Here is a 21936-nt window from a genome sequence, read left to right as displayed (position 1 = left end):
GCCGATTGGAGGTGGTAGGCGGCACTGCGGCAGCGAAGAGAGGAGGAATCAGTAACAATAAACCCAAGGTACGTGCATCGTTGCTGTCGCTCGCTATAAGGTCCAGGGCTGCCCAGACAGCGCATGTATAGAGCCCTGGCTAAAAAAGATGCGTCCGCGGTAGAGTCGGTGGTGATTCGCAAGTGAGTCGAAGTGTCATGCTCGCCCTTAGACGGGAGCGGCTATAGAAAGCGCAATCATTGCCGAACGACGCGCAGCTGAGGAAAGAAAATGAACGGCCCCGATCAGATTCAGGGGTTAAGTTGTCCGCCCGATTCGCGATACAGAGACGTCAGTGAGTGTATGTGAAGTGAGCAGTGCGTGTGACGATCTGACAGTTTCTCGACTTTCGCGACCTGTCGTGGAGTCAACGTAGTTGGCTGTGTTTTCGGATTTTTCCTAATCGCAGACGCGAAGAGTGTCCGTTTCGGTGCCGCCGGCCTGGTAAAGCGTCGCGACGACGACATCGCACGCGCCAAATATGCCAGGGCTCATTGCGGTCGGCGAGTTCGTCGAGGAGACCAAGGAGGACTACAACTCCCCGACCACCTCCACCTTCGTCTCGCGTATGCCTCAGTGCAGGCAGACCATCACATCGCTGGAGGAAGTAAGTTCTCATCGTTTTTATCTGTCCTCTTAATTTTATTGTCGTCGTGATGTATGCCTTTATTCTCATACACACACCGAAATGCGCACATGATTATACCGATCTTAATTCGTCCTCTGCCGCTTCCTCTTGACATCCGTTACCAGTCCACTCGTTGGACGATCATTAATCATTCGTCGCTTTGCTTCGCCTGCTCGCGCAGTACATACATTAGCAAATATCTATCACGTAAGTACGGTCATTATTATTTCACACCGATGCATTTACCCGCCCCCACTGTCACTGCTGTATTCACGTACATATCCGTCATAGGTTATTCTCAACCCACGATATCGATATCCGTGCCCACACATGTGCATGAGACAGTTGAGAATTAAGGCCGTACTTGCATTCATGTGTGTGCAGGGTAAGTAAAATGCACGGTTGCACGTTAGCGGCAGGGGGGAGAGGAAGGGTAGATACGGCACGACTGCCAGATACACATCTAGCTATACGATGCAACGATATTCTACCTCTGAGACTTTTCTCAATTGTCTTTGATATCTATCAAATAATGAAATAACAACACATGTAAACGGCGGAGTATGTTTGCAATATTTTTGGTTGCTGTTAAAGCAGGTATCGCTAGGCATGGTTGTACGGTGTGCGGAACCCAGCGACGTGTGATGATAACAACTAATCGCACGTGTGCTGATTTTAAAGCAGACACCGCGGTAATAGCCTTCTGCTATTTATTGTCAGTATTAAGAAGGGTGCTATGATGTCATCTTTGTTAGCAGGAAATGCCGGGGCGGCTCCCTTCGATGTTAGATTCTCCGTGCTTGCGTTGAACGGTTAGCTCTTCTCCCTCTTTCCTATATGACTATCCCCCCCCCCCAAGCAGCGGCAGCAGCCCTTCGGGTCGAACGAGTTCTTCTGTCTCGCTGGGTATTCATACGTACGTATAGGCAGGCATAAGTAATTGGCGAAGAACGTGCCGAGGGCTAAACCTCCGGTGGAACCCCTCATCCATTTTCCCGTGCCTTTCTAACCACGAAAGAGATGATGTATCGTAGATTTTTTCCCTTTACTTTACATTTTTTTTTTTTTAACGTACAAACCGCGCAAGTTTTCGCATGTTACAAAGGATTTCAAGCAGATTGCGTGTCTAAATGTTGCTCCAATTTCAGTGTTGCAAGATTAGAATCTCGAGAGAGCCTCATCTTACTTATTTAGTTAAATCAAAGTAACCGTTGCTCGTCAGAGCGGTGATTAGTAATCGCTCGTTAGCCGACGATGCCGACGCACCTGCATCGCCTACGTGCCCGCTAGCCATGTACCTAAAACCACGAAATAGTTAATACAGAACAATATGTAGGCATTCTTAACTGGGTCATGCAGACGTGGCGGCTATGAGGTATATATTTTAACCGTTTGCATTTTTCCTTTCGTATACCAAACCTTTCTTCGCTATAATACATGAAACTGGTTAGCAAAATTTGATACGTTAACCCTCTGAGTCACACATTATTATGCCAGGTCAATTTTTGTAACAAGATAGTAATCTACGATTTTCGGTGTCGCTGATCGCATCCGCCATAGTAAATTTTCAAAATCTGATTTCAAATTTGTAATCAGCGACCCCAAACACTTATAATTTATGTAAAACATGTTTTACGGAAATGAATTGTACCTTCAATTTTCATTATAGCGCTATAATTAAGTACTCTCGAATATTAAAAACCTGTTAGTATACTATCAGAAACTGCTGAAATTTTTCATCACTTAGCGATAATGTTTACAAATTTTTCCGTGTATTCGTTTATAATTAGATTACGGATATACGCGGCGTGCCGCGGCTGCGGTGAATAAAGCGGTAGGACGGATGTAAACCGCTGTGTCTGCTTCCCGCTGACAATCAGCTGTTACGTGCCCCCTTCCTCTCACCCTCCACTTACTTACTATCTGTACACACGTCGCTTGCACCCAACTCACACCCGACGGGACTTGTTTGACCTGCAGATGTTGATGCATGGCGACGAAGGTGATATAAGAACTATAATAACAGTGTCATGTATGTATATGTATATACATATATACATATACACACACACACACATATATATATACCGCGGGCGTAACTGCGGAATGTAAAAGTTACGCAAGGTCGCGGTCGGGAGGAATCGATAAGTTACACGCCTACCTGCGTGTCCGTTCTTCCGCTCGGTCGATCATTCGATAGAGTAATTTTGCCTATATTTACTAATAGTATATGCCATTTAGACAATAGTGTAGCGCACACTTAAGCCTTCCCTCGTAAATTAGAATATTATATGAATTATTTCACTTGGTCATTCATTACCCACCCCTAATATACGAGTCGTTACTGCACTCGGTCGTTTTCGCAATATGCAGTATGTTCGGTAGATGCTGCAGTGTCTTGTGGCGTATTGTTGAAAAAATTTTTTTCTTGCAAACTTTTGTCAACGGTATAGCAATATGTGGTATGCAAACATCAGGACAATCTTTGGAGTTAAATGATATATTAATAATTATAATAGTAATCTATTGAGAGCTCGATGATAACGATACATTTCGAAATTTTCTGTTTGAGCCTGTAATTTACGTATCAATGACATGCATACCTATACATGTACGTATATATACATGTTGTATTACATTCATCGCAGGGTTATTTGCCTAGTTAGTAATTGCGTCAGCATATAATAATATAAGCTTCACGCCGCTTTCGCAGTCGAAAACCGCGATGGCTTAAACAGCCAAGGATTATTTAAACAATTATAACTGGTCGAATGGATTTGATTTTTCTCCCTATAAATCGAATATTGAATCGATATAATTAATTGATATTTGATGATGGCCTTACATTGAAAGATAAAATTACTTTAAACAATGTTTTAAGAAAAATATGAATTAAATCATATGTAGCTTAGTTTAACCAGATGAATTAATTTGTTCTAAGGAATTTTTTCCGCTTAAAATATATTGTTCTGTTTAATCCAATGAACATAAATTTTACAATTTTAATGAAAAAGAATTTCAAATAATAGTAACAATAATAATAATAGTATGTTAATGCTGAAGGTAAAGCTAAATTCTGTTTTATTTTTATTTTTATTTTTTTGCAATCTCAACGGTGATCATACTTTTCTCTAGATATACATATAATTAAAAAAAGTTGAAACAAGGATGTTAATGTTATGCGTTCACGCGGAATTCTGTCCCGCGTACCGGTGACCTTGAACCAACCCTGCATGTCCGCGATATGAGCTCACCGCCCATACCGAGGAAGTCTTCGCTTTCTTCCGACTTCCGGAATGCTAGGCCGACGATACGCGTTGGACGCGAATCTTTGTCCAAGGTTTTGATTAAGCTTCAACTAAAGCAATCTTTTTCTTATCCATTACAGACATTGGACTTTGACAGAGATGGTCTGACGAAGCTGAAAAAGGCCATAAAGGCTATACACAATTCGGGAAATGGTAAGGATGCACAGATATGTAATAATATCGTAGCCACGAGATCGATTCTTTTCTTTTATTTTCTTGATTATATTTTTATGCATGCAACAGTTATTTTTCATACAACGTGTTGTGTATTTTCTACTTGCGGAGTTATGGGCCGTAAACAACGTTACCTCTAACTAACAATTACCTGTAATAAGTTGATGTGAATATGTGATTGATGGTGGGTATAAAGCCTGCAGTTCACCGCCTGTGACTTACACCCGTGCAACGAAATTAAAATACCATAGCACCACCCGCACTGATTGTGCACACATGCGGGGGCTGCAGAGTTCCGGCTTCCAGGCTTCCGGTTGTTGAGCGGAAATTCGTTGACACGTGCGCGGTGCGCCAGCCGTCACACGTAGTCTTCGTACTCAGCGGTATGACTGGGTAATTGGTTGGCAAGAAGTTACAGAAGATTCACAATCAGTTTAAATAGTACATTATGTAACATGAAAATAATCGGCTTATACTCCTGTGTTTACATATAGGACTTTATTCCCGTATTTTCCTTTTACATGTAAGTGTGATCTATCAGTTTGAAAACTATAATATTACTGAATGTTTATAGTAATACAGAGAGATGCCGTTCGAAATGGAAAAGAAGGAGAGAAAACCAGGAAGACTGAAAAATTATTAATGAGGTCATATTTTCTGCAAATGTGGGATAAAGGTACTACTTTTTCCCTGAGGTGAGGGAAAAAAGTAAAGAGGGGATAATATGTTACTTTCGTCCCGCTTTTCAGGTCAACAAAGTGAACATTATGGTCGAGTTGAAAATAATAGTATATTGTGTACCCAGAGCGTAAAGCGGGCTTTTTCAAACCTAGTGTGGAGATTTCAGTACGACTCGAAGGTGAGCATAAGCGGACAAAAAAAAATGACAACGCCCGCTGCTCGGCTTAGCGGTCGTCATTATTTTAATTTTTTTTTTTTTGCCTCCCGGTTTGAAAATGGTCACTTTAGTCCCGCTCAATGAGTCAATAGAACGCAAAAATTGTGCATTGGTTTCAAAAACAACATTTTCACGGAGTCTACCTCATAACTGTCTTAAGAGCTGCCTTTATGCAGGAAGGAAATGGAGAATCGTTGGGATATAGGCACTCCGATGCGGGGGATGCGGGAAATAGATTCAGGGCATGTACCGTGCCTCCTAGCATATGTATATGTTATGTATCCAGCTATGCATGTATATGTGTATGTGCGCCGAACTCGACAGACAGATCGATTTTCCCGGCGCCTGCAACACCGCCGCGGTACCGCTGCAACGATGGCAGGCAGGGAAAACTCTCCGTTGCTGCAGGCCGCAATGCCCTCTAAGATTCCTTATTTTCGAGCTCCGCAGCTTTAACCAGGGTGGCCACTTGTCATGAAATTTGGAAATTATGGAATAGTCAGGGAAATGTCAGGTGTTTTTGCGGGAAGTCAAGCAATCATTTGTTATATTTTTTTTTTCATACGCATACGTCCCACCATTTTTTTAAGCTTTTGATCAATTAAATCGAATACAAATTTTTTCACCAGCGGCGGAAGATTCTCTTCAAACTTTAAATATTCCTAAATACTACCTTACAAACGATTGTGCGCATCGGCTAGATGAGTCCGTGTGACCCATGTGACAGTTCGTACCTTCATACAAAAAAAAAATTTATATGGAACATACGTATATTTTTACCAATTTGCTATAACGAATTTATTCGAATTGGTCAGGGAAAATTATAAAATTACTGTTTGGAAAAGCTCGATAAGTCATCGAATTTCGTAATGGAGATTTAGTAGCTATCCTGTTTAACCCTCCTCCTGAATTTCGTATAGGGTAATTTGGGGTGAGATAGTCCAATACAGTAAAGTACGTAAGAAACTGTACTGTCGGCCATCTCCTACCTATGGCCATCTCATCCAGAATTACTCTATATGGACAAATGACTGATCAAATGTTATCATTGTTATTATCAAGCTAAGCGATAGTTTACATCGCCATTTTTTACCCACATGTGCAGATATTGCTCTTGCTCTCATTTATAACACGAACTGTGAACAATTCTTAATTTTGATATAACTAGTCAGAACCAGTGCTGCTACACGGCTGTATTTCAATATTTGACAAACCTATAACAATACATCGTATAATTGCACGCGCTCGCTTCCCATTTTTTTTTTTCAGCTCACGTAGACAACGAGGTGTACCTCGGTCGGGCACTGGAGAAACTTGGGGACGCGGCATTGAAAGAACAGGAACCGGATATCGGCGCTGCCTTTCTTAAGTTCGCTGTAGTCACCAAGGAACTCAGCGCGCTGATGAAGACCTTGGTACATATGTACAGATTACTGAAAAAAAATTGAAAAAACATTAAACAAATATATATATTTGCGGAAATGCAATCTTGCCAAATTTCTCCAAGTTCAAGTTTAGAAGTCATAACGGAAACATTATCTTGATTTTCATATCTCCGTAGATGCAGAATATAAACAATATCGTGATGTTCCCACTGGACTCGGTACTGAAGGGTGACCTCCGAGGTGTCAAGGGGGACTTGAAACGCCCATTTGAGAAAGCGTGGAAAGACTACGAGGCGAAATATGCCAAGATTGAGAAAGAAAAGAAGCAGCATGCCAAAGAGGCCGGACTTATACGGACTGAAGTGACGCCGGCGGAAATCGCCGATGAAATGGAGAAGGAACGACGAATGTTTCAGCTCCAGATGTGCGAGGTTCGAACCTTTTACTCCGGTCGTCTTATTGTTAGTCCTATTGTTAGTATATAGGAACACTTCGATTGATCATTCGTTGACGAACGTCGATATAATTTTCAACACGGTATCTTACAAATGTCCTTTGGCGCTTTCAGTACCTCATCAAAGTCAACGAGATAAAAACTAAGAAAGGGATCGAGCTGCTTCAGCACTTAGTAGAGTATTATCACGCTCAAACGAAGTAAGTAAAAGAAGACAGTCGCGGCATTTGCACACCACCGTTGTTACGATTTATTCGTGATACTTTACATTTACTTGCAGTTACTTTCAAGACGGCCTGAAGACAATAGAACATTTCGGTTCTTACGTAGCGGATCTCAGCGTTAAATTACAGAAGATCAGACAGACTCAAGACGAGGAACGGAAGCGATTAACCGAGCTCAGAAGTTTACTGCGAAATTCCGGCTGTGACAAAGAGGTAAGAAAGCTAACGATGCACGTATTTTTTATTGCCTATCATGAAACTTACTAATCCAATGACTTGTATTTGTATTGCAGATGAACGTGAACGCGAGTGTAGGCTATTCGCTGCACCAGCTCCAGGGTGACAAGCAGCACGGCGTTACGCGGTCAGGTCACTTGCTGAAAAAAAGCGAGGGAAAGATGCGTCGAGTATGGCAGAAACGTCGGTGTGCCGTGCAAGCAGAGGGTTTCCTCGACATATGTCACGCAGATGAAAACAAACCGCCAACTAGAGTCAACTTGCTAACGTGCCAAATAAAACTTGTTCCCGACGACAAGCGGGGATTTGATCTGATAAGCTGTGAGCTATTCTTCGTATTCCTTATATTATAGGCCACGGAACGTATCTAACATTGCGTCAACTCTGTGCAGACAACCGGACGTATCATTTCCAAGCTGAGGATGAGGCAGATCAGCGGGCCTGGATGTCGGTGTTGGTGAACTGCAAAGAACGAGCCCTGCTCAGAGCTTTTGACGCTAGCGGCAAAGCTGAGGCGGGCCAAGGAAACCCCAGCTTGGTTGAACTTCAACAGGCCGTTATTAGATGTGTCACTCGACTACCAGGGAACGACCATTGTTGCGATTGTTCCTCTCAGAACGGTAGTTAGAAGTGATCATTTCCTCCTCGATCATTGTCCAATGTCATAGCTTTGCCCAATTATATTGACGTCGTATTCGTTACAGATGCTACGTGGTTGTCAACAAATTTCGGGATAATCGTCTGCATCGAATGTAGTGGTATTCACAGGGATCTCGGTGTTCATATATCGCGGATACAATCGTTGACTCTCGACAACATCGGGACGGCGCAGCTGTTGCTTGCACGTCACATGACGAACCAGTCGTTCAACGAAGTAATGGAAGCTACACTGCATCACAATCTGAAACCCACTCCAACCTCGACAATGTAAGTATTGCAGGTGACGTACTCTTCCCTAAATCCATGGATCTCGATACCATCTTTTTGCGTCCTATTGTAGGGAGGAGAGGTACGAATTCATACGCGCCAAGTATGTCGAAAAGAGATACGTTATGAGCACATGCGCCGACGAACGTGATCTTCTGTCGGACTTGGAACATGCCGTGAACAACAGGGACCTACAACAGTTACTCCAAGTATTTGCTGAAAATGTGGATCTATCGGCACCGCTCCCTACTTCGGTGCGTTGATTTGATTCATGCAGATATGACATATCAGGATTAGTAGGTATATATTTCTGCATTGCTATTGTATATTAATCTGTTTTTCGTTTCATCTGGATCCAGGATATCGGCGAGACGGCACTCCACCTGGCGATACTACGTGAAATGGGAAACAGCCTGCACCTAGTCGATTTTCTTGTTCAAAATATGCACGCCGGCAGCATCGACAGAACTACAACTGAGGGTGAATCGGCGCTCCACTTATCCGCAAGACACGACAGAGCCGAGGCGATGAAGCTCCTTCTCAGGGCTGGAGCTGATCCGATGCTGAAGAACAAGCAAGAAAAGACACCGCTTGATATTGCACAGGAGATGGGGCATCACACGTGTAAAGAACTGGTAATGCATACCTTGTACTTTTACGAGAATTCAATGTTCGGAATATTACAATACGACATGATTCTGGATCGCGAAAAATCTGTCGAATGTGCGACAATGAAGTTGAAATAACGACCTTTTATTTCTATGTTTTAGCTTAGCCATGCTCTTCAGAGGCAAAAAACGTTGTTTGATAATGTGAACATCGACTGGAACTTGTCGCATGACGAGGGCTCAACCGATTTTTCTGACGACGATACGATCATCGAAGACAGAGTACGTTGAAACGCAGAGTATGACAACGCAATTCAAAACACAAAATCGAATTGATATTACTTTGAATCTAACACGTGGCTGATACTTTGCCATAGAACGGATGTTCGACACCAGAGAAAAAATCGCGTAGCAGGCCACCGTCTTACGCCGGGGGTGGAAGTGGCGGACCAGGAGACTCGCCCCAGACCTTGCGAAGTCGAAGCAGTACATGCGGAAGTCTTCAGGGTGGTTCCTCGCCGAGTTCGTCGAATAGACAACAAATGCCACCGCCACCACCACCGCAGAGTCGGAAACCCCTCGTAACTGGTGAGTCGCTCATATCCCTGATCAGACATCCGCCGTCCCACGCTATGTTTTTTTTTTTTGCTTTACGCACGTTACTCGTCACATGAACGATTTCATATTTGAGTCGCCGCTGAACACGCGTGTAAATGTTTGTTTCCAAATTTCCATGATTCAGTTACGTCTTCTGCGATCGCATCTTCGGACATCGGGATTGTAGCGGCAGGCAACGTTCACGGGTCATTGAAGAAACGCGTCGCGCCTCCTCCGCCCGCGGCGTTGATTGGGACAGCCAGCTCGAATCTCTTACCTTCCCACTACGGCACCCTACCGTCTTCCGGAACTTCGACTTCCTCTCACAGTCGGACAACCAGTGAGCCGATTCTGGCCGGTCACACGCTCCATACTCTGCCGAGCTCGTTGAATGCCCTGAACACCCAACACCACCTGCATCACAAGCGGTCCCCCAGTGGCGACTCATCCTCCTCTACGGCACACGGTGCTTACATTTTTCTCGGTTATAGGCAATGCACCCTTACTCTCAAATTCATTTACTCACCCGTGCGAAAGTGTCTCGTTCACCGGGATTTTTTAAGATTTCGTCGCGTCCTCCTGATTTCTCAATTCGGGAGATTCGGTTGTCATTAGGCATTTAAGTATTTGACTTTTGATAAGACCCGTTATCGTACATTTTATGTCATCAAATCTCTACTTATACGCTAAATATTATTTTGTCGAGTTGTCGGTAATCTTTCCGTCCCGTTTATCGATGTGTGTATGTATGTCCTCAGGTGTAGAGAAGGTATCTACACTCCAGAGGCCGCGAAACCCACCACCGCCAGCACCAGGGCCAAATGCTCAGCATACGACGAGACTGAGCAATGGACGGAGCAGTGAGTCCCTCACATCCTTGTGTTCCGAACATGCGTTGGGTAACCCCGTGCCACCACCGAGAAAGGTATTTACCCGTATATTCGTTCGTATACGCTTGTATTGTATATTCATCAGAGTTGTGACTAATGCATTACTGTATTCGTGACACATTACAATGCGTAATGTGAAATGGATGAGTGCTTTTGTGCACATTACTTTTGTAATTTGTAATGGTTTTGAGTGATCCATTACAAATAAAAAAGTACTGTGTAATGGGTGCATCATACATTACAAATAAAAAAGTAATGTGTACTGGATGCATGATCCATTACAAATCAATAAAGGAATGTGTAATGAATGAGTGCTCTATTACAAATTTAAAAAAGTAATGTGCAACTGATAAGTGATCCATTACAAATTACAAATAAAAAAAAAAGTAATTTGTGATGTAGGATATTCAATAAATTTTTTTTTCTTTAAATTTGTTTTTCTATATTAACTTTTTCACCGCCTTACAATCTGTTAAGAGTTAAACTTTGGGAAATGCTGAAATACGTGTTTTATTTGTAGTCTAGAGTGAGGAAGTTGGTTTTCAAGTAATAGCTATCTCACATAGATAACTTTGTCAGCGCAATAAAACAATGAGAATGCAGTATGCCAGTTTGTTATTTTAGCCTTTTTCTTCTACGTGACGTATTGATCTCTAAACAGAAAAAAACGAATTTGCCCAGAAGAAACTTTTAGTGAGCGAAATAAAATAATGATGGAGCAATTATTCTATTTGTAATGGAGCACTCATCCATTACACATTACTTTTTTTATTTGTAATGGAGAACTTGACCAATACACGTTGTTCAAAGTAATGGGTAATGCATTACATTTACATAACTATTTTCACAACTCTGATATTCGTATGTCAACGCTTGGTGACTAAGGCATACGGGTATTGCGCTTATACATATTCATCCCGCTCGTTAATTGGCCGTGTGAAATTTTGCACTATCGATGCATCATCATTCTGACTCGACTCTTGAGCCGATTCTGAAAAAAAACTCTACAAAATATACAGGAGACGTAATTGTGCTGTTGATGCAATCCAATTTTATGTTGTTTTTGTATATACGATCAGTGCATCAGATAAAAATCAATCATACTATTATTCACTTACCTATAAAATTGTGTAGACGTAAATATGAATGATTAATTGAAGCCAGCAATTTTCGCACTCTAGATACATACCATACGCCTTGTTGATTTTGTTGTTGTTTTTGCTGCTGTTGTTGTTATTGATGTTGTCTCCATGGTCATTATCACTGTCGGTTGTAATGCTGTTGTTCATGTTGTTGACGGTTATTGATTGTACAGCGAAGGGAGCAGCGATCTGGAATAGAGAGGGGTACCGAGGAGTCTTCTTCTTCTTCTTCTTCATCTTTGCTCTCGAATATCACGATCAATCTCAATCCGGTAACATTAACAATAATCACATGCTATATATGAAATTTTATATGAGATTGCTTTGAGGTTTGAATGTACGCCGTGTGCTTGAATTATATTAATTCGTAACTATGATAACAAGAACAATAACAATGATCGCCTTATCTACGAGCTTTTTTTCCTCTCATAACTTGATTCGAAAAGGAATGATACTGGTAGTTTGACAATTCTTTGTTACTTGGCATGCCCCAGACATTACCAAGCCTGTCTTTGGTAGTTAGTCTTGTTCTGAAGTGTTTCGCGTGCTTCATGTTCAGCGTAACATAAAAGTGCGCTGCATCAACTCATACGCCATATTATCGGCCACTCATTATCGCTTTAGAATCTGATGCTTTTCACACTGGCAATAATATTCCTTCATAAACGCGGGCGGCGGCCTTACATCATTGCGCATGATTTGTCGATGGGGAATGGGGAATGTGTACAAAAAAAAAAAATCACGAATGCCAATAATGCAGGTACATTAACGCTTCCTATTGGGACAGCCGTATCTGTTTTATTCCCTGCAGCCAACGTCGCCTGGAGGAGGATCTGGAACCGGTGGTTCGGTTTCCACTGGCGGGCTTCGGCGGTGTCGCGCCCTCTACGACTGCGAAGCGGACAACGAAGACGAGCTCTCATTTCGCGAGGGCGAAGTAATCGTTGTGACCAACGAGCACACCGACGACGACAACTGGATGGAGGGTGCTCTCGAACGGCAACCGGACAGACGAGGCATGTTCCCTATAAGCTTTGTCCACATGCTGCAGGAATAACATTCGGCGAGCCTCGGTTCCTTGGCTTCGATCGTCTCGGGTGATGACGTCACCTGTCACGAATCTGACATGGTTCGATTACACGGACGTAGCACTTGTTCCGGAAAAACTCGCTCATCATCGATGAGCCTCACGCGACATCGTGTAAGAAAATCCGAAGATGGCCGGACCATCCCCCGCAGGTCGAACATTCATTAGATACGAAACTTTCTTTCTCTCTCCACCCGTTTTGGCCACCGTGTTAGGGGTGCTTTAACGCATTTTATGCTCCAGAGAACCATCCAGAGATTGAGAGAAGGAAATGAGGGATAGGGGGACACAGAGAAAACGGTATCGTAAATTTCAGATGAAGAAGATGAGGGAAAGGGAGGAACGTTACTTAAGTATTAATCGTGTTCCTACTCGTGAACAATTGATTATAACGACAAACACCACCACGCATGACACTAAAAAAAAAGTATTCTGTACATATGCAATATACATATATCGGTCACAAATCGTCACAATGTGAATATTATAATCGAGTTTATTTTTATGCCATACTAACTTTAATCAGTAACGTAAACGTCACACGATATTCAACCTGCGGCACGCGCATCATGGATACGTCGACTTGTATTATTTGAACAAATTGAATGTACGAAAATTAATTGAAGAGATTCAATTTATCTTTATGTACCTTCAGTAAGATGTTTAAATTCTCACAAATTTATGCGTAGAATGAAAATATATTATAGTAGAAGTAGGTGTGTGACAGTGATGCGAGGAACGTACAGAAGAACGAATTACAACAATATATAGTAAGATTATTCGAAATTAGCAAGTTTACATTTCGATATCTCGAGACCAAAGAACAACTTATTAAATTAAATTAATGATCAAGAAAACCGAGCCAATGCGAAGCGATGTATCGTGTGTATTTATATAATATTGTATCGTTTCGTGGTTACTTCTTCCGTCGATGCTCCTGATATTTTTACATTTCTCACGTCGCAACGGGTTTTCCTCTTCATTACTGTTATTTTTATTATTAATTACCGCAACGTGACGGGTATTCAGAATTAGATCGAAACGTAAACACTGGCCGTTCGGTCTGTATACACACACCGGTACATCCATAGATCAGTATTGCAAGTCTTGTATAAATATATTTTAGTAATTGTAAGTATATAATAGATATGTACGATTCTACGTTCATCTGTTGTTACTTGAATGCTTGAGATTTATTGAGAATCGATTGTCGAGTCTGAACAATGAACATGAATCTCAAACATTCGAGTGCGGAAAACGGTGCACACTTCCTGCAAAGACCTGTGTTGTTACAAGTACTCATACATACTCTCGATGTGTGTGTAAATATAAATCGATGTTTTTATCAATCTGTGGACACACACATACACACACACACACATGATATGTATGTGCATAATGTATACATATAATATCTATTCGAAGTAATGAAGTAACGATATATACATAATATATATATCACGGAAGTATATTAGGTTCATGAATGTTGTATTCTTTGTATTTTAATCACAACCGTATGTACAATATATCAGAAATTTGGATATATACATACATACATTACTGTATACATGTGCAGTACATAAATTTAGGTACTAACTTTAAGTAAATTATTAACTAGACAGATAGGGAATACGTAGTATGTATTGCGTTACTCAACCGAAAACCCACTGATAGTAATACATGATTGTGTGAGAATAACAATCGGAGATTTTGTATAAAAGTCAAATGGCCCTCTAAAGCCTCATAAGTCATAGATAGCATAGCCACAGATATGCACGATACGCAATTTAGCGAACTGAGTGAATTCACCCGTGCAAATAGATTGCGTGCCAAGATTTTACGAATTGTCGTGCGACTTGCTCGGTCTCAAAATTTCGAATCGTTTTCAACTATCGGTGTTTGTAACGCTAAATCTAACTTAATAAGGAAAACTTGCGCATTTCTACAACTTAAATTCTTACGAAAGATCGTATTATTGCGGATTGAATTGTCGGTCGATTTGTGCAAACCTTTTTTCAGAAAAGACTTAAAAAAAATAAACCCACGAACAAAAACCATTTGAAAAGTTGATATTATAATACAATAATGTAAAGCGTTATTCGTGTAAATAATATACATATGAATACATATAATAAATGCCGTTCGGACATCCAGTAGTATCCACGTGTATACATATATTTATACATACATACAGACATAATAGTATCATGATCAATTGCCAAAATGAGTAATGTTACAACTTATATGTCACTGTATGTCCAGAGCGTAGAAATATCTTACACTACCGTCTTACCGAATTATCTTTACAGCTTACAAAAAACTGCATTCGAGATACAGGACCAACGGCAATTTCAGTGTAAAGCTTTTATTCTAGTTGTTAATTTTATAAAATTTCCTTGACAATGAAATTTTTAGTTCCTTCATGGAGTAGAATTTTCTAAGATGATTAAGAATCTCGAGCAGATCGACTTGGAACAGTCAAATCTTCGCCAATCTAGATCTGATGCATCATCACCCGGCGAAGCACCAATTATAATGTACAGTACTATATGTATACTTATATTATTATTTACATACATGTTATAGCTGTTTATGTACACGGCTCAACAGAATCCGCGCAAGTAGGAAGATGCGATGATCAGTCCATCTCAGAGGATGGGAATTCAGCGGTCTGGTCTAGCTGGCGGAGGGTCACCATGGATAGGATGCTGCAAATGGTTTTCTGGTGTCTAGCGGGACTCAGGGAAGGGTTACTCGTCGTCTGATGCTTATGTTTCTCATCTTCTTCCGACTGGGGAAGTGTGGCTGTCGCTAGCGTACAATTTAGCAGTCCTTCTTGATCGGAAAGAATAAAACTCACTGTCATAAGTTTGCCAATCGTTCGAAACTACGCCGTAATAATTACAAAAGAGAAGAAAAGGTTGGTAAAACGGTACTTTGTCTTACTATATACACACAGTTTATGTATAAGACACAATAATACCATGCTGTAGCTGTGAAATTAAGTGCATAATCCACGAGCAAACCGTGTTTAACCCACCTATTGTTTCTCCCCTCGTGCCTGGGAGTCCTGTCAAAAATATATCTACGTTATCGAATATCGACAGTGAGGGGTGCAAGGATACCTACCATTTCCCCTGTACTTGTTGAGCTGCTGGTAGACCTGCTTCATACGCTCGATATTTATCCGCGAACTCTTCCCGTGGTCGACCATCGGCAGTGGATAGTCCTTCCCAATTATGCATTTGGCCGTCTGCTGAATGCTCTGCGGCGCGTTCCACGGCTCGTGTATGTACTTTGCTGGAAAGGTCTTCAAGGCTGGCACGTAGCGCCTGAAGAAGCGAAGAGCCAGGTTGATTATATGCTCGATCGCTTGCGGGTCGACGGTATTCTCACCTTATGTAGTCGCCGTTGGGGTCGGCTTTACGGCCAAACCGGACAGGACAGTAGCAGTGGAAGAATTGCTGGAAAAACGAACTACAGGAGAGCCACATCCACATACCGGCGTTTACGGACCAGTCGGCATCCAGGAGAAGTTCGTCGAATACCTGGTGCAGGATCATGGGTTTGTTATAAAAAAAATCCATGTAACATTGAGATAAGACGACTATTGCCAACCGGCTGAATCTTAACAAATCCTATACGATATATGTATACCTTCATCCCCTCCTCCCAGGATAACCAGAGATCCCCTCTGGTCAGGAAACACGCGACTGCATGCCTCGTCAGATGATGAATCCAGCCTTCCTCTCGGAGCTGAGTCATAATTGCATCGATCCAGGGAAACCCTGTTTGACCCTGTCGTGGAGATTTATCTGTGTAGCCACTATACAGGCGACCAAATTTTGTCGTATAGCAAACTCACGTTCGCCCACTTGGCGAGCGCCTCGGCATTCTTGTCCCACGGTATCTGAACGCAAATCGGGTTACCCTGCATCCTGTCGAAGCTCGGATTCCGCGTAGCGGCGCAGTAAAAAAATTCCCGCCACAGCAGCTGCCCGTGAAGCGACAATGGCGGCACGGCTTTCTTAATCTGCGAAATTGATCACCACCTCTCGTTATGTACCTTTTTAATCATCCACATTTGTGTTTACCCCAGAAACAGACACGCAAAACCTTTTTGTACAAGTCCGTGAGCTGGTAGAAAAAGAGTCTCGTGCTGAGACAGCCGAAACGGAGATAAGGAGAAAGGCCTGTCTGACTCGCGAGAAGCGATTGCGGGGTCATTTTGGGACGGCCGAAGCTTGCCACCCAATATCTACGTGCGAGGTGATACTCAAGCCTCACCAGGGCTTCAGTCTCGCCGCCGATCCAAACAGGAGGCAGCAAATTCTCGGTCTCGAAGCCTGAAAGAATCTGCGATGCAGGTGATCCCTTCTCATATTCCCATCGCAAAGGGCAGTGATTATTTATCGGTAAACATTAGTGTGGTTCTTATTTTCGTCAGATCAGAATTTCTTTGTGCTTACCTCCCAAAAGTAATCAAGATACATAGAAAAAAAATTGGCCGCAACCCAGAATTTGTCCAATTACTCTAACACGCTCCGCCAAACAGTCGAATTTTTACATGGAAAATGCATTTGAAATTTTTTTAAGAACTGTTGATTACTTTAAAACAGTGCATCATAAAAAAAATTTCTGTGCCTATTTTTCAAGAAATGTGTTGCTCTATAAAAGAGATGCTTTGAAAAATTTTCGTAAATCTAATATTTTTCACGTTATTAGCGAAAAAATTAAGACAGTTCTTCGCTGATAACGTGATAAATATTAGATGTACGACAATTTTTCCGAAATATCTTTTTTGTAGAGTATTCATACAAAATGGTCGCAGGAAATTTTTCCATAATACATAGTGTTAAAGTAATCAACAGTTGCTTTCGAAAAAACTTCAAATGCACGCATTTTTCCATATAATAATTCCGCAACTTGGCGGGGCGTATTAGAGTTCTCGGACGAATTCGGCGTTGCGGCCAATTTTTTTTTTTTTTCTATGTGATTAGTTTTGGGGGGTGAGCGCAAAAAAATTCCGACATGACCAAAATAAGAACTACCCTGATACACATACCTAGCTCCTCTAGAGTGGGCACGCCGTACACGTCGTTGTGATTCACCATGATAGGCGTGTAAGCTCCAGTCGTGAATTCGGAAGTTACCAAAGCCTCGGGCGGTGGCGGTGGGTCCATCGCGGCTGCGACATTCTGGAACTGGTGATAAGTCAGAGGCGCCTTTCCTCCGTTCTTCTCGATGATACTATAATGAGAAATTATTGAAAACACTGGATGCGCATAGAATTACTCGCGGTTTGTCCAATGCCATGATACAATTATTCACCTGTCCAGTTTGTAGAGCGTGTGGGACACCCTCTGCACCACCGATATGCCCATTTCCTCGCAGAGCGTCGTTATGTTCTGGTTGAGAACCCGTCCGAACGGCTCGGGATCCTCTTCGAAGGTGAGATCCGTGGTGCCCCACTCTTTAAAGAGTTTTGGTAACACGTCGGCTGGTTGTCCGCGAATAACGAAAAGCCGGGAGTTTAGCTTCCACAAAGACCGGTCGAGGTCCTCCAGACACTGCAGCAGGAACCTACGGCAGTCGCAACGTGTAAACCGAGATTCTTTAGCAAAGGTGTGCTCAATGCATCTCTCCAATACGGATAATATCATACCGCCACTTGTTAATGCCGACGTTGGTGCTGCCGGCGAACCACGGGTCGAGAACGAACACGCACCGGAAGGTCGTGGCGCCTGTAAGTCCCTCCCGAAGGGCCGGATTGTCATGGAGTCTGAGCCCCTTCCGGAACCAGTGGACGGTGTGCTTCTTGCCGTCCCTCCGGAACGGTTTCAGACCCCCATGCTGGGCCTTCTCACCGTCGGTCATCTTCTCCACTAGGTCTCGGTGGGCGCTTACAACGTTACGTTGAATTCCACGATTGTGCTTATTTTTTCGTTCGGTTAAACTGCACCTGCTGCAGGTTTATATATCTTTTGCGCAATACTGTAGCACATGGGTGCAAGGTGGACGGTAATTATTTATTTTCGATTCAATAAAACCTGCGATAGCATAATTATCAGTTATTTGAAGTTATTCTCAGATATGTGTGATAAATCCAGCGCGCAGAACAATATACCTATAATTGTATAATGGAATCTAATTAATTAATTGTAATGTCTTTATACATACCGAGACATCAGAATAAGTCTATGGTTCAGAGTCGTTACGTTGCGCGTCCACGTAATGTCCCGGTATGTATAAAGACATTACAATTAATTAAGTAGATTCCATTATACAATTAAAGGTATATTGTTCTGCGCGCTGGATTTATCACTGATAACTGATAAATATACTATCGCAGTTTCTATTAAGACGAAAATAAATAAATACATAAATATTTGTTATTTGGTAAATATATTCTTAGATCTCTATTATATACGTAACAAATATCTAGAAACGAATACGACGCGCTAAAATTATAGCTTAATCGTCATGTTGACAGTAGCGCGATACAGATTAATTGTAAGGTTGAGAAAACGTGACCCTTCGGCGAAGGGGACCATGTATATTGAGCTGCAGATTCTACGTTACGTGTCTCCCTTATAATTTTGTACTGACCCTTCTCTGGGAGTATAATTATAGGTACAACACTTTTAGACGACAGGTAAATACGTCTTTCCATGGCTTCTTCAGTTATTAGCTATGGATTTTTGCAGTGAATTCATTCCGATCAATGTAAAGGTACAGTTTTTATCGTAGTTATAAATACTTTTGTAAGCGCCTTCTAATTTTGGAGTTGCTTGGTGCGTTTTTATCATAACATCTCCAGATTTGTGTGTAAAATTTACCAAAATCTGAAGTGATTTGATTATCAGTTTGAACGTACTGCAGTAACTCAAATATATTTATTTGAAATATTAGTCAATTAAAAGTAGGCTGATCAGTGAATGACGTTAATATTTTAAGTTTTATACAGTGTCGTAGAATCTGATGTTGCCGGACTTGGTACGGAATTCTTCCTAGATATACATCGCATCGAGCTTTCTCTGACAGAGCGCTTACAATTAGTTACTAGATACGGTGTACCGCATAACTCGATATTGTCAAATTCTCAAATCTTTACACGCACCTACATGCGTTAAGAAGGCTGTGCCCTTAGTACGTATGCTTATAATATAGTCGTCGTTTCAGGGCATGGATCACGTGTTTTTAAATCAAAATAACATTTGTGCATTTTCTTTTTTATCACAATTCAATCACAAGTATTAGCTAGAAAGAGTTGGCCAAAAATTGTCCAATACCCAACTAATATGTACTTTGGTCGGAAAAAAAATTGATTGTAATTTTCCGAACCGTGGCGAATTTTTCCCGGTCGCAAATGTATCTCACACCCAGTTTTCAGAGACTGAAAATTTACAAAAAAATAGCTAAATAATTTTTTACTCACGACAAACGATTAATCCGTTACAATAGATCGTAAAATGATCCTGCGAGTAAGGTCACGATATTGTAGATGAGAAAAAGCAACGTCTCGCTTTTCAGTGTTTTAGTTTCCTAGTTAACTGCGGCTCGTGAATTTTTTTTTTCTTTCTTTCATCAATCAGCTTCTGCACAGGAAAAAAATATATGTCGCAAATCGTCGGTCGACGTTACAGCTGGGATACCAGCAAATTACACGAACACTAAGAGTATGGAGATGTGTTGACGGGGTACTGACGCATTTCTCGGTCGCCGTGACTGAGCCAACTGAGCTTACCTGCAGAGCGACGTTGTTCACCTCCTGGGTTACGGGGGACGGCGGGCGCCGCGAACCACGCCGCATGCAACGTGACCGCAGAAATTATGCTGGGTGATTCGTTGACCGGGTCACGTGGTGGGAGCTCGGCACGTTGCCTTCGCCGTGGTCGGTCGACGCCGTCCTTTCGTTCCAACACATGTAATATACAAGAACTGAGATCTACGGCAATTTATTGCAACACAATATAAAGCAGGCCCCGCACGGGCAAACAATGCTACTCAATTGTTGTATGCAATGCTATTTATTTTTCCACAAGAATAATAACATCAGCGGAAAGTATTTCGCCTTTGGGCTGCTCCGTTCGTCCAGATTGCATTATATGCGTTTTCCAAATTTGTTTGCTCGACCTACTGCAGTTAGATATTTTACCTGTATACGATTGCAAGCGTATATATATAGCGAGCTAAAATCTGCGCCAATCCTTGAAGAAAGTTGCAAAATAGACATACCGCGATATAGGTATACATTGTGCGACATGTTCCAAACTTGTACCATTTAGCGATTTGATCATGCAATTGTATGAAATAGGCTATACATTAGAGTGTTGACGAATTTTTTCCGTTTCACCCTCCAAATCAACTTCAAAGAATTCAAATATAATTGCCTAATTTTTTCACATTCTTACCTCAACTCTAACACGTGCCACCAAGATGGTGGATTTCCTCATTTAAAATACACGTGTTTCGGACACATCTTAGCTGATATTTTATTGTAAAAGTAATAATGTTCAAATAAAATCCATAACTGGAAGGTTTTAGCGGGCATTAGTGCTACTAACTGAGAAAAAATTCACGTCATCATCAAGCAATCTAGACGAAGTGCACACCCTCGAAATCTCATTTTTCTTTTTATTTAAAGGAAGTGCAATTTGTCTAGATTACCTGGTATGATGATGTGAATTTTTTCTCAGATAGTAGCACTAATGCCACTAAAACCTCACAGATACGGATTTCTTTGAACATGATTACTTTTACAATAAGATATATGCTCAAAATGTGTCCGAAACACGTGTATTTTAAATGGGGAAATCCACCCTCTTGGTGGCACGTGTTTGAATTGAGGTAAATATCTGAAAAAATTAGGTAATTGCTTTTGAATTATTTGAAGGTAACTTGGGGGGCGAGACGGAAAAAAATCGTAAACACAGTAAATAAGCGACACTCTAGGGTTTCGTCATTCTGCGGAAAAGTGTACATTCCATAAAAAGTAACTTTATTATAAGTGAATTGATGAAATAAAAAGTTATGCGATATGTACCGACATTGTAAAATTGGATACATAGGTAATATAGAAAACCTGACCTTATACTTGAAACAGATCGAGAGATATAACAGTCCGCAAAGTATTCATGAGTATCTGGGCAAATTAAATCCACCTGTGTATAAGCAATTGACACTGCTTTCGTCATAAACCTTACAAAATGCAGGTCATAAGAAGTAGCAAAACAATGCCTACACACTGTAGGCGGATTCCCTCGCGTTAATACTGGGCTACAGTGGACATGGACAAGAAGACCCTATGCAAGAGATACATGCATGTGTAAATACGA

At 41.6% G+C, this 21936-nt stretch overlaps 2 protein-coding genes across 18 annotated transcripts; one reads left to right on the top strand and one right to left on the bottom strand.

Moving 5' to 3' along the window:
• Window positions 1-9: 9 nt before the first annotated feature.
• Window positions 10-14655, top strand: LOC107220821 (arfGAP with SH3 domain, ANK repeat and PH domain-containing protein). Of its 9 annotated transcripts, XM_046742291.1 has the most exons (18): window positions 511-646; window positions 2458-2669; window positions 4056-4128; window positions 6317-6462; window positions 6609-6905; window positions 7001-7086; window positions 7167-7323; window positions 7404-7668; window positions 7740-7967; window positions 8052-8274; window positions 8348-8528; window positions 8634-8909; window positions 9045-9164; window positions 9260-9470; window positions 9625-9945; window positions 10238-10404; window positions 11685-11783; window positions 12299-14655. In XM_046742291.1, exons 2-18 carry the CDS (start codon window positions 2658-2660, stop codon window positions 12566-12568), a joined length of 3132 nt encoding a protein of 1043 aa, XP_046598247.1. In that variant the 5' UTR covers window positions 511-646; window positions 2458-2657; the 3' UTR covers window positions 12569-14655. The 9 variants fall into 9 exon arrangements, with proteins under 9 accessions (XP_046598249.1, XP_046598244.1, XP_046598243.1 ...); XM_046742288.1 differs by lacking the exon at window positions 2458-2669 and having other exon boundaries at window positions 11-646; window positions 12323-14655; XM_046742287.1 differs by lacking the exon at window positions 2458-2669 and having other exon boundaries at window positions 11-646.
• LOC107220832 (cryptochrome-1) lies at window positions 14623-20321 on the bottom strand. 9 transcript variants are annotated; one of them, XM_046742299.1, is made up of 11 exons: window positions 20037-20321; window positions 18264-18648; window positions 17930-18181; window positions 17664-17848; window positions 16706-16944; window positions 16464-16631; window positions 16256-16396; window positions 15995-16146; window positions 15728-15930; window positions 15639-15668; window positions 14623-15433 (listed from the first exon to the last, which is right to left on the bottom strand). In XM_046742299.1, the coding sequence occupies exons 2-11, from the start codon at window positions 18473-18475 to the stop codon at window positions 15237-15239; spliced, it is 1779 nt and encodes a 592-aa protein (XP_046598255.1). In that variant the 5' UTR covers window positions 18476-18648; window positions 20037-20321; the 3' UTR covers window positions 14623-15236. The 9 variants fall into 9 exon arrangements, with proteins under 9 accessions (XP_046598255.1, XP_046598254.1, XP_046598257.1 ...); XM_046742298.1 differs by having other exon boundaries at window positions 18264-18563; XM_046742301.1 differs by having other exon boundaries at window positions 14623-15430; window positions 18264-18563.
• Window positions 20322-21936: the final 1615 nt, after the last annotated feature.

Source organism: Neodiprion lecontei, chromosome 5, assembly GCF_021901455.1.
Source record: "Neodiprion lecontei isolate iyNeoLeco1 chromosome 5, iyNeoLeco1.1, whole genome shotgun sequence".
Taxonomy (NCBI): Eukaryota; Metazoa; Arthropoda; class Insecta; order Hymenoptera; family Diprionidae; genus Neodiprion; species Neodiprion lecontei.
The sequence above is the reverse complement of the archived record's forward strand: the minus strand, read 5'-3'. Positions and strand labels throughout refer to the sequence as shown.